Raw genomic sequence first — 11,675 nt, 5'->3', positions numbered from 1 at the left:
GAAGGTGTGCGATCACGGAAAAAGGAATCACAGCGTAGCTGCGGCACAGATTCCTTCCCACTCCAATATGCATACAGAAAAATACGAGCCAAGAACCTTTTAAATCCCACATGCAAATAAAGATGGATTCACAGTGTGTAAGTCACCATTTTAGGTCTGGGTGAATTCTGTCAGCTGGATCACCTAAAAGGGAAATTGTTTACAATAACAGATCACCTGGAAGCTGAGCTGAGGTTTCCACACACCACCGCAGGCCGTTTATTCCTGGAACCTTACATAAGGCAGCAGTGGGTTCAGTTCACATCCAGCCAAACAGCTTCCTTTGGAAGAGAAAAGACAAGACAGGAAGGTAAGAGGATTGAGGCAGCAAAGAAAAAACGAAAAATCACCTACCGAACAGTTAGCCTTCTGCAAGATGTCATCCCAGAACCAGAATATTCCAGGTTTATTTGCAGACATGTGTTGTAAAGCAGTAAGCTCTACTGCTTTGAGTAAACTGATTAACAGAAAAAAACATTTTGAATAAAAAAATATTTAGGATTTTATTCCCTCAAATCTGTTACATAAAACTCTGCCTATGTGTTGCTTGCAGTGTGTCAGAATGACTCACTTTATCTTACAATGACAGTGCTTCAGTTGTGATATACTGGCAAAAAAACAAGACACCTTTGTCCCGTAGTTTTGTGGTATTCGAATTGCCAGTTGGTGCTGTGCTGTAAGGTGAAAGAAAACGGCAGGCGACACAATGATACACATGCCACCAATTGGCTCTGTGACCTCCCAGTTGCAGTGAAAAATTGTAAAAAAAAAATGCTCAATGACAGGACTAGCAGCAGAAGCACTTAAACACCAATGGAACCGTGTGTCCGCTTGAACTCAAAAGAATGGCTACTGCATTAATGGATGGCAAGGAGATATAATACTCCTCTTTTAAAACCAAAAGTAACACGGTAACCCACATAGCAGTATAAGCAGCCTTTTCAGGAACTTACCCTAAGCTTAAAGAATCCCCTTAAACATGTCAGTCAAAACTGAGTCCATCACTTTCATCTGGGCAATTAGGCCATGAGCTCAGTTAGAAAATACCAGGCCTTGCTGGAAGGTGGCCATTCACAAAGAAAATAGAAAAATAACCAGTAAAAATGTGGAAAAACACACACAAATCAGACACAGAGAAATAATGGTAAACTCAGTCCAAAGACTATTTGATAGTGCCTGGTGCTGTTTTGCAGCCACTACATGTAGCAATTTATTTAAGGACAAGACCTCTTTTTCGCAAATTTGTGTCCATGACAAAAGTGCACCCTTGTAACCCTGAACTCTAATTTTCTATACATAAAACATGTGTAAAACTTACAAACAAGACTGTTTTGGGCATTTAATGAATAAGATACTCACCATTTTTTTGGGTGTCACAAAGGCCATTAAGTTCTCCACAACCATTTAAATAAGTTTTAATTTCTGAAAGGTGACAAAAACGGAAGAATAAAATATACTTTTTTATACAGCCAAACTAATTTGTACACAAACAGAGGGTACGGATCACTAAAAGAGAATTTACATTAGATGTTTGAAGTTTGCTTACTTTAACGGTAGAGCGAATGACTGTTCCAGAAACGACCAAGTCCCTTTTGAATAACTGTGCAAGCCCAAGACCATTTCTCCTGCTCTCAGGGTTGATCACATGAAAAAAATCTCCAAAATACAATCTGGTCTTATTTAGTTCTACTGATGCCTTCCTCTTCTTTTCATAAACTTGTAAGACAGTTTGTTTCTTGTGACTCTCAGATGTTTTCAAAGTAAACGGGGAGGACAGTGGAGCTACCATGAGCGTTTAACATTGAAGCCGATTGGTTACATAAAGATTAGAAGTGCGCATCCGCAGCCAGCAAAGAGGGAATGTGCACGCACACTGGTGTTACATGAGCGCGTCAGAATGATTGACAACCGATAGATAAGATGATACAACCACAACACGAAGCACAGTGGAGAGCGTGGGTAGGGCCAGTCCTCTAACCAATGCCAATTCGGAGCGAATGGCAGGGATTGGTCAGAGTAGTTACAGTCCTGCTGCTCTCACAGAGATTTTTTTTTTTTTGTTCCTCTTTCTGAATACATAATGTATTGACTACTCTCAGGATGCAAGGACCATTTCACCCAGTATAACATAATGTGTTTCTGAACAGGATTGCCAACTATATTGAATTTTTAAAGGAGAAAGTTAAATATTAGGACTGCTAACAAGCCTTCTACTCCAAAGACTTACTAAATCAAATTATCAAAATATTATCAAACCTAAATGTACCGACATTCTATCCTCTGTGAAAATATTTTTTGCAGTCTGGTTTCTGGTTTTGCAACGGTAAATTTATACATAAAGATCAGCAAAATTTGTTATTTTGGCAGATTAGTACCATTAATCTTAGTGTAATCAAATTCTTATTTTTCTGTAGATTTTATATTTTCTAGGATTTCCACAATACATTTCTGCCTTTTCTGCATTTCATAACTGTAAAATCTTATTAATTCAATAATAATGAATAATAAGTGCTATTGTAATTCAATGCATTTTCTATGGTAATATAATGCTTTGGATTTTACGGTCTGTAACTGTAGGTATTTTACAAGTTTTTACCATCAATTTTACAGTTTGTTTTTTTTTTTTTGTTTTTTTTAACAGTGTATGATGTTCTTTTTCTGAAATGTTTGTTGGTTTTACACCAGATGAAATAGGAGGAATACCTTCCAAACATGTCCTCCTCTGTCTCACCTGTCTACAGAATATTTTCCCTCAAGTCATGATGTTTTTTTTGGAAATGCTAACAGGCCTTTCTGTTCTTTTTGGTCGGCATTGAATTTGGCCTCAGAAATCTCCCACATAGTGTGCTGCAGACTCCTGGGAAGATTCTGTTCCATGTTTTCTCTGTTTGTGGAGAATGGCTCTCAGTCTGGTTCTATGGACTCCCAAAGCCTTAAAAATGTCTTTCCACATCGAGATCCAGGACATTTTTTTTCCCATACGTTCCTGGATTTCTTTAGATCAGATCAAGACGAATGTTCTGGTGAATTCCCTGCCCAGTTTTTTTTTTTTTTTTCCTTTAGCCTCTAACTGCATCTGTTCCAGTGAAATTAAAGAGCAAGTGTTCAAATTTTCTGAGGAACTGAAACAGAATATTCTGTTTTTATTTGAAGAAACCCCCAATTATCATAAATACAAGTATATGCTTGAAACATTTTACTTTATGTGACAGAATAAATCTAAAGGGTTTCACCTTTTGAACTGAAATGCTCAAATTAATTAACTTTTAGATGCTATCCTTATTCATTGACCTGCATACGTTATCACAGAACAGTTCCAGAGTGTCTACGAATATAGAAGGACTATATTTCCCCTGAGCTGAAGATGGTACTGTACAGAAGTATTCAAGGTTTCTTTAAAAATTAAAGAATACTATATTTCTAAGCTAAAATTTGAGCTGACGACAGTTAGTAGCCAAAGCATCCTTTTGTGCCATCTGGTGTAACATCATGTTTAAATTGATAAAAACAGGTCATCTGGGTTTTCAGCTCTAAAATGTCACTTGTATGCTGTAGCATGCATGCACAAAGCCACAATTCAAGTGGAATATAGCAATCTCAGTACCAGAGCATGTAGAGAGCAGCTTAGAAGCAGGAATAATGCTCCAAAGGGAGCCAGTGGAGTTGTTATTTTAGAACACAGTCATGCCCGATACTACATGTGATGAATATTGGTGTTTGCTTAAAATTAATCTATTAATATTTGTGCAAGTCCAACAGTGGATTTCCTACGGGAGTACACCGAGCCTGCATAGTGCACTGACGTGGCCCAGGCTGCCTTGTGTTGCCAATAAACAGTGTTATCTGCTTTATCGCGTGTCAGCATAACCACATATTTTTACAACTTTCTCACCCCATAGAGGCCGATCAGAAATGTCACAGTTTTCTTGTTAGTGTCCTGCTGGCCTGTACACAACACAACTACCTCAGCAGTAAAGTCAGAACGTGGTGCCACTGTCGCTCTGCTGTGGAAGGATGTTCAGGTCACACGCTCAGCTCTGAGCTAATGAACATTTTTCTGAGGGCAGCAATGATCACTGGAGCCACATCACTCTAAACATTACCTGCTGGCAGTGGGACAAGTTGTCAAATCACTCTGCATATCTAATGATTGATGAGTTGATGTGTTTGAAGCCGGCTGAGCGTCTCTGTGACTATCTGAGCTGCTCCCGACGCTTCTGTGCTGCTAATATTTAAAAATGTAACGGGAAATGGATCTGGCATGTGCGTCACACCGGAGTCACGCGTGTCTCAAAGACGTCCAACATGCAAGCGTGCCAAATAACTCATTAGATTTTCTCAGCTCAAAACTGACTGTGATCTCATTTAAAAATAGTTTGAGTTACGACAACGTTTGGGGTTAATAACGTATTGTTCAATTTAACTGAACTGAAAAGTCTGTATCTACACACAGGTTAGAAAAATGTTCCAGCTGTGGTAGGATGCCATCGTTTTTTTTTTAAATGGCTATACTCAAAAAGAAATTAGACAAGCAGTTTTATAAGCTCCGTTTGAGAGGTAAACTGGATGCTCTTTGTTCATTTCATGAGTCAGTTGTTGAGCCACAGTTTCAACTGTTTGTATTGGTCCTTGGGAAAGATGCTGAACCCCTTTGAATAAAGTCTCTGCCAGATATAATATCCATCTTTATAATTTAAAAAAAAGAATCTTTAAAGAAAAAAAGCAAACACTGGTGTTTTACAAAAGATGTAAAGATTATAAGATGAAATTTGACCAAAACCTGGAAAAATATCCAATTTCATATTTTTCTTTTACGACATTCTCTTGATCAGAGCAAATTCTAACCTGTAACTACTCTTTAATGCTCATCCACGGCAATACAAATGAGTATTTTTAATGGGAGGCTATCCTTCATCCTATGTGTAGAACAACTTGCTCATTTGTTATGACAGAGCACAATATCTCGGTTCCTCGGGTGATAAAATAATGTGCAAAAATAATATAATGACATTGCTTTCCATGACTCATGTGTTAGAGGACGGTGGTTAACAGGGGCGGCAATTTGTTCTGCTTTTATAAAGCAGGTAAACCCCCTAAGGCGGGTGTCTATATGCCGCTGATATGTAGTGACACGATCCCTGCCTATGACCTTTACGCTTATTTCTGTTGTTTTTGTCTTCACAGATAAAAGCAGGTAGGGAAAGGAGAAAATTTCAGTAAAGTAAATCCTACTCCTCTTTCTCTATCGAATTCGCTGCAAATGTTTTATTGGGTTTCATCTCACGGCAGCTGGTATTCTTCTTGAGCCTCAACAAAATTCACTCTCAAGGGTGAACACAAACGCGCACATATCTGCAAACGCTGGCTTTGATGCCGTTTCAGATGGGCCACAAATCCCAGTCCAATAGCCTTCCAGCAGAGGCTGTTTATGCTAAGGAAATGCATTTTAAACTCAGGACTGGTGAGCCGCGTCTCTCAGGCGGAGTCTTCCTCATCAGTTAGAACATTTCACTGTCCTACAGCGATGTCCAATGCAGGAACATCGTTTAGAATCACCAGCAATTTGTTTCCAGATAAATATCCCTCTGGCTGTCTGCCCCAGCTGCTACATCGGATACAACTGAAGCCCGAGAGGAAGCAGACGTGTGGTCCTCAGCAACAGGTATAGCAGTCACCTTCACTGTGGCTGCAGAGAATGACCCCAGCTTACGCTGCATGAATAATGGAAGAGCGATTTTGTACACAACCAATTATGGGCCTCCCTCTGAGAGAGGGATCAGGAGAACTGCTCCCTGATGTTTCATTGAAAAAAATGTGAGAACAACTGAAGTTACTATAGTAAAAGTAAATTTACTGTGAAAGTAAATGTCAGATTTTACAAATCAAAACCTAAAGAGTGTGGCCTGCATATAAATTCAGTCACTCTGAATGAACATCCAAACCCCTAATATATATATATATATATATATATATATATATATACCTATATATATATATATATATATATATATATATATATATATATATATATATATATTATACATTATTTCTGTATTGACAACATTTTTGCTTACAGTATTTTTAGTGAATAGGCAATAATATAATGTGAATATTAATACAATGTTGCTCATAACTATGTAAGAATCTTTTAATAACATCTGTCATGGTCTCATAGAGCCGATGCAGTTTTGTCTTGGTATCGAGGTCGAAAAACATGCCTACAGACTAAAATTTAATTTCATCGAAATCCAACTCGTTTATCCCACAAATCATTTCACGTATTTTGTTGTATTCGCTAACCTTTAAATGAGAACATATGTCCATCTACTTGTTTAATGGCTGTGAAGGATTTAGAAATCTTTCCTAAGGGTGGCCAGATGAAGACCTCTTAGGATCCGGGGATGGCACACCAATACCGATATCATATCTAAAAACGCAAAAAATTGACAAATTAAGAAAAAATAAAATAATACATAGTTGTTGCAAACGATTTTGCAAATTCAAGTAAATACAAATATTATACATATATGTTGGGCTGTGGCGGTTAGGAATTTTGTTGCCCCACAAGCAAAACCATATGAATTGTTCCCTAAACATGAAAAATATACATGCAACTTCAAATTGAAATGACAGTGGCACACTTTACTTTGTCGTTTGCGACTTTTTTAGAAGTTTTTCTTTGTAAACTATAAGGAAAACAACAATGGGAAGTGTTGAAACACAACAATCCCCTGGGAAAGGCCCGAAGAGAAAGTTATCTCCCCTCTCTCTCTCTCTTTCTATGCTTGAGTTTGAAGATGGGTTGGTACTTGCTGTGATGTCACCCCACTGTGAGAACATTCATTCCACCCGCAGCGTGGCTCACCAGCTCCTCTCCACAGAGAAACAGAAGCAGGCAGCGTTACGCAGACCAGTGACATCAGAGGAGCGACTTTGTTCACATGTTTTTCCTTCATGTTCGGGATCAGGTGGGAGTACCAGAACTATGTTCACAATCTCTCATGCAAAAAATATATATGCTATTTCAGGAGCTCGGTGTCGGCAGCTTTGGAATCTGCTGTAGGATGCGCAGCGTTTGTTCGGATCTGGAGCGTTGCGCACAGCAGAGCGCCGATCTCTAGCGACGCAGCAGAGCGCGCCCAGCCTCGGTTGTTTTAGAAGGGGGCAAATATTACCAAAAATGATCCGAAAGAACTGTTTTCAGCCAGAATGGATTTGATGGATTTAAACGTGTTGTTGCAAAACGTTTCCAGGGATGACAACACCACCGACGCACCGCTCTCACTGCCACACACGGAGGCAGCCACGGCGCTCATCATACTTGTGGTTATTGTTATGATATCGGTGACTATTGTGGGCAACGTGTTAGTTATTGTTGCGGTTCTGACCAGCAGGGCGCTCCGTGCGCCACAGAACCTTTTCCTAGTCTCCCTGGCGTCGGCGGACATCCTGGTTGCCACGCTGGTCATCCCGTTTTCCTTAGTCAATGAGGTGATGGGCTACTGGTACTTTGGAAGTACTTGGTGCGCCTTCTATCTGGCTCTGGATGTGTTGTTCTGCACCTCATCCATTGTGCACCTGTGCGCCATCAGTCTGGACCGCTACTGGTCGGTGACAAAGGCTGTGAGCTACAACCTGAAGCGAACGCCAAAGCGCATCAAATCCATGATCACCGTGGTGTGGGTGATATCTGCCATCATCTCCTTCCCCCCTCTTCTCATGACCAAGCACGACGAGAGGGAGTGCGAGCTGAACGACGAGACCTGGTACATCCTCTCCTCCTGCCTGGTGTCCTTCTTCGCTCCGGGTCTCATCATGATTCTGGTTTATTGCAAGATCTACAAAGTGGCCAAGCAGCGCTCCTCCACCGTGTTTGTGGCCAAAAACGGCCTGGAGCGAGAGCCTTCCCAGTCAGAGACCTGCTTCGCCAGGAAGGACCGGTTCGAGGTGGAGAGTCCCAGCAGCCAGAGCTCCGGCAGCCAACAGCAGAGGCAGGGGGAGCTGGATGACATCGACCTGGAGGAGAGCTGCTACTCCTCGGACACCAAGCCCCGCCACAACCGCTTCACCAAGCGCAGGAAGGTGGAGGGGTCGGACTGCTGCCCGCCGCAGAGCTGCCGCCTCTCCTGGGCTTCGGCTCGGGCATCGCAGGCGTACCCGGAGCAGAAGAACCCCGCCGAGCGACAGCAGCTGGCTGCGGCCAACAAGACCAAAGTGGCCCAGATGCGGGAGAAGCGTTTCACCTTCGTGCTGGCGGTGGTGATGGGGGTGTTTGTGCTCTGCTGGTTCCCCTTCTTCTTCACTTACAGCCTCCATGCAATCTGCAGAACCAGCTGCACCATCCCCGACGCACTTTTCAAACTTTTCTTTTGGATTGGCTACTGCAACAGCTCGGTGAACCCCATTATTTACACCATTTTTAACAGAGACTTCAGAAGAGCCTTCAAGAAAATCGTATGCAGAACTTCAAAGCGCACGTGAAGGGAGTGCTTTTTTTTATGTCATTAATATGAGATCTGGAAATGTGTAGAGATGCACCAATCAGGCTTTTCCCGGCCAACACCGATTTCTGCTCTTCATTTAGGTCCAACATGTTGATTTAATTTTTCCCTCAGTAAAATAACACATTAAAGGATAAAAGGCACTTCAAGCTCTTAGATGCACGTAGTAGGTTTGAACCCAGTGGAAATGACCATTCCTACTATTTTGAAATTTGGATATGTATAGAGATGCACTGATCAGGCTTTTCCAAGCCGGGCCAATATAGATTTCCAATTTTCTTTTAGGTATTCCTTCCGATTCAAATTTGCTTCGTTCTGTTTATTATTATTATTATTATTATTATTATTATTATTATTATTATTATTATTATTATTATTATTATTATTATTATTATTATTATTATTATTATTATTATTATTATTATTATTATTTTATTACCAAGGTATAACACATAAAACCGTAAAATTTGATGTAAATTAAATGTTAGATCCTTAGAATTCGACTTAAAAATTTATAAATATACAATGGTTCTCATTTTTGCATCTCCACAAAATTCTTGAAGCCTCTTAAATTATTAACAGAGTTTTCAACAAATGTCTCTTTAAAAAAAAAAAAAAAATCAGATGGTGAACTTAAAACACAAATAAGGTTGGATACGTTTTAGTCTTGTGCCTCACTCAACCACAGGTACGAATGCTGGAAATGTGTAAAGCTGTACCAGGTGAACTTGTCAAGGATAGAATGCAGTGCAAGCTTTTTGAATGAGGTTGGCATGTTAAATAAAACAGAAAATGAAGGAATTATAACAATAGTCGTATTAATTAACTGAAGCATGTCTCCTTCACATTTAGCTGAGTATTAAATATACTCTGGCAAAGGGCATCAAGGTTCATGTGATGATCAATGCTTTTATTGGCTAAAAATAGTGGGGATTCTTAGTTTTGATTTGTATAATAGATAAGGTTGGGTCAGGGGTGGGGGGTGAAGTATCTGACTTGCCGATCACTGATCCGGATTTACTGTCAGATATCAGTTTCAGATTGATTCCAGTATTTATCTTTTTTTGTGCAAAACAGAAAACAAATTATTTGACAAAGGGTGAGCTCATTTAAAATTAAATTGGAGATGTCAGATTTTTTCCTCGCCATTACTGATTTTTTTTATTTTATTGTATTTTATTTGTGGTCAAACTGGCTATTTCTGATTTTGGAAAGTTTCTTCCATTTTTTTCCCCCTGAGGACTACAACACATTCAAAAAAGATTTGCTGTAAGTCAATTTGTTGTAGCTTTGAATCAAACAGAAAGAAATACAAAACTATTACCTTTATTCCATAAAAGAACGTTTTAAGATTTGTGAGGATTTGTTTTCTCTGCAAAATAGTATATCAAAGTTCATGATGAAGACCAAAAATAGTGTCAATTATTGATTTTGATGCCTTTAGCAGAGGGGGAAGAAAATCCAAACCTTTTAGCATCTGACCTGCTGATCAATTATCGGTGAAGTTTTTTATCTCCAAAACAGATTTCCTCTGATGTTCCAAATCCACATTTAACCAGTTCTGATGTATTATTTTCTGTAGGAAATGCTGCAATTTCTCAGATAGAGTTAGATGTGCAAATACTACCATTGCACCCATGAATCTTGTTCTGGTACATACAGATTCCTTTGTGGTCTGGCTTGTCAATTATAATTTTGAGAGATCATTATTTTTTTCTTTTTTTTTCTACATAGATTCTCATATTACATAATAAAAGGTGCTGCAAGTTCTTTGGTATAGATGGTAGTTTGTAATCCAACAGCAGGAATTACCAGTTTATGAAAGCATATCTCGCCACATCTTTTTTAAAAACATGAAAAAGGTGCATCAATGTATAGCTATGCTGCTGGATGATGTGTTTCTACACTGAGATGGTGGAGGCTTCAAGTTCTGATTGATTTAATAGAAAAAAACGTATAGTTTGAGCTGCTGTTTACCAATCAGAGCCTATGAAGGGAAATTTGAGTGATTGGTGCATCTCTAAGAATGTCTTACTGTAACTTATTGGCCCAGTGTACTGCTGCCTCATCATTTTACTGTAATTATACTGAAAAAATATAATTGTGCATTGTATATACATTTAACTGTCTATGAATAAAATTTATTTGTTGGAGCATATAAATTATTAATTAAAAGCTACTAATCACTTATTTGTATGCATTGAATTCTGAGATATGAGAAAAAGTAGGTTGCACAAGTAATCTTGCAAGAATTCCTATCCTTCCAAAAACCCTAAGAGTGGATTGGTAGAACGCACAAGCAAAACATATTTAGTGTAAAAGTAAAGAGGCGCTGAAATGAATTCCAGCACTGGCTTTGGGTTCACAGTGACAACTCTGCGTTGTCATCAGTACAAGAATAATCCGCACCATGTCTTACATACGCGACTGGCAATGAGCAGGGAAGCTTGAATGCACGTGACTGGGAGGTGACAGGATGGTTGAGCGACCGCATGTATAAACCGCTGCAGGTCGAGGCTGATTCACAAAAAGTGCATCTTTGCCTTTGTTTCTGCAAGCCGTCTCAGCCAGCTCCGAGTGGAAACAGTCAAACTTATGTAAGAGTCTTTTCTCACCCTCTCACCACGCCACCACATTGCCTCACGCTAGAACAATGGCCAGACATGAGGCTCGCAAGTGCAAAAATGAAGTGGAGACATTTTCACATTCGGTGTCCTCGCAGCAGCTCAATATTATGCCAGTAAATATTTAAACAGCTTGAGGTCTCGTCTGCTCCATAAACCTGCTCTGACCATCATGGTTGATGTTCATGTCTTTTATTCGGGGGGCAGAATATCTATTTTTAATTTTTTGACTGCCTAAAAAGCCATTCCTTTTCTGATTAATGTACACACAGGCTTCCTGTTTCCCATCATATACCATCTCCAGGTTAAAAAAATGAAAAGCCTTCTTAATATTACACAGAAACCCCAAATGTTCAGTTGTGCCAAACAATTTCTGTTGATATGAGAAAGTGCAAGAAAAGGGCATAATGTGGTCCAACGTATCGATATATTTGAACTCGACTACATTTTTTTAATTTATTTTTTTATTGTGGTCAGTTTAATGTATGGCCTCTCATGTGAAGGCCTGTGC

The 11,675-nt window shown here is 39.4% G+C and overlaps 1 protein-coding gene across 1 annotated transcript; it reads left to right on the top strand.

The window, feature by feature from the left end:
• The first annotated feature begins 6,779 nt into the window (after positions 1-6,779).
• On the top strand, positions 6,780-8,897 carry adra2db (adrenergic, alpha-2D-, receptor b). Its single transcript, XM_012858822.3, has one exon. The coding sequence runs from the start codon at positions 7,249-7,251 to the stop codon at positions 8,518-8,520; it is 1,272 nt and encodes a 423-aa protein (XP_012714276.2). The 5' UTR covers positions 6,780-7,248; the 3' UTR covers positions 8,521-8,897.
• The last annotated feature ends 2,778 nt before the right edge of the window (positions 8,898-11,675 follow it).

This window comes from Fundulus heteroclitus, chromosome 23 (assembly GCF_011125445.2).
Source record: "Fundulus heteroclitus isolate FHET01 chromosome 23, MU-UCD_Fhet_4.1, whole genome shotgun sequence".
NCBI lineage: Eukaryota > Metazoa > Chordata > Actinopteri > Cyprinodontiformes > Fundulidae > Fundulus > Fundulus heteroclitus.
The sequence above is the reverse complement of the archived record's forward strand: the minus strand, read 5'-3'. Positions and strand labels throughout refer to the sequence as shown.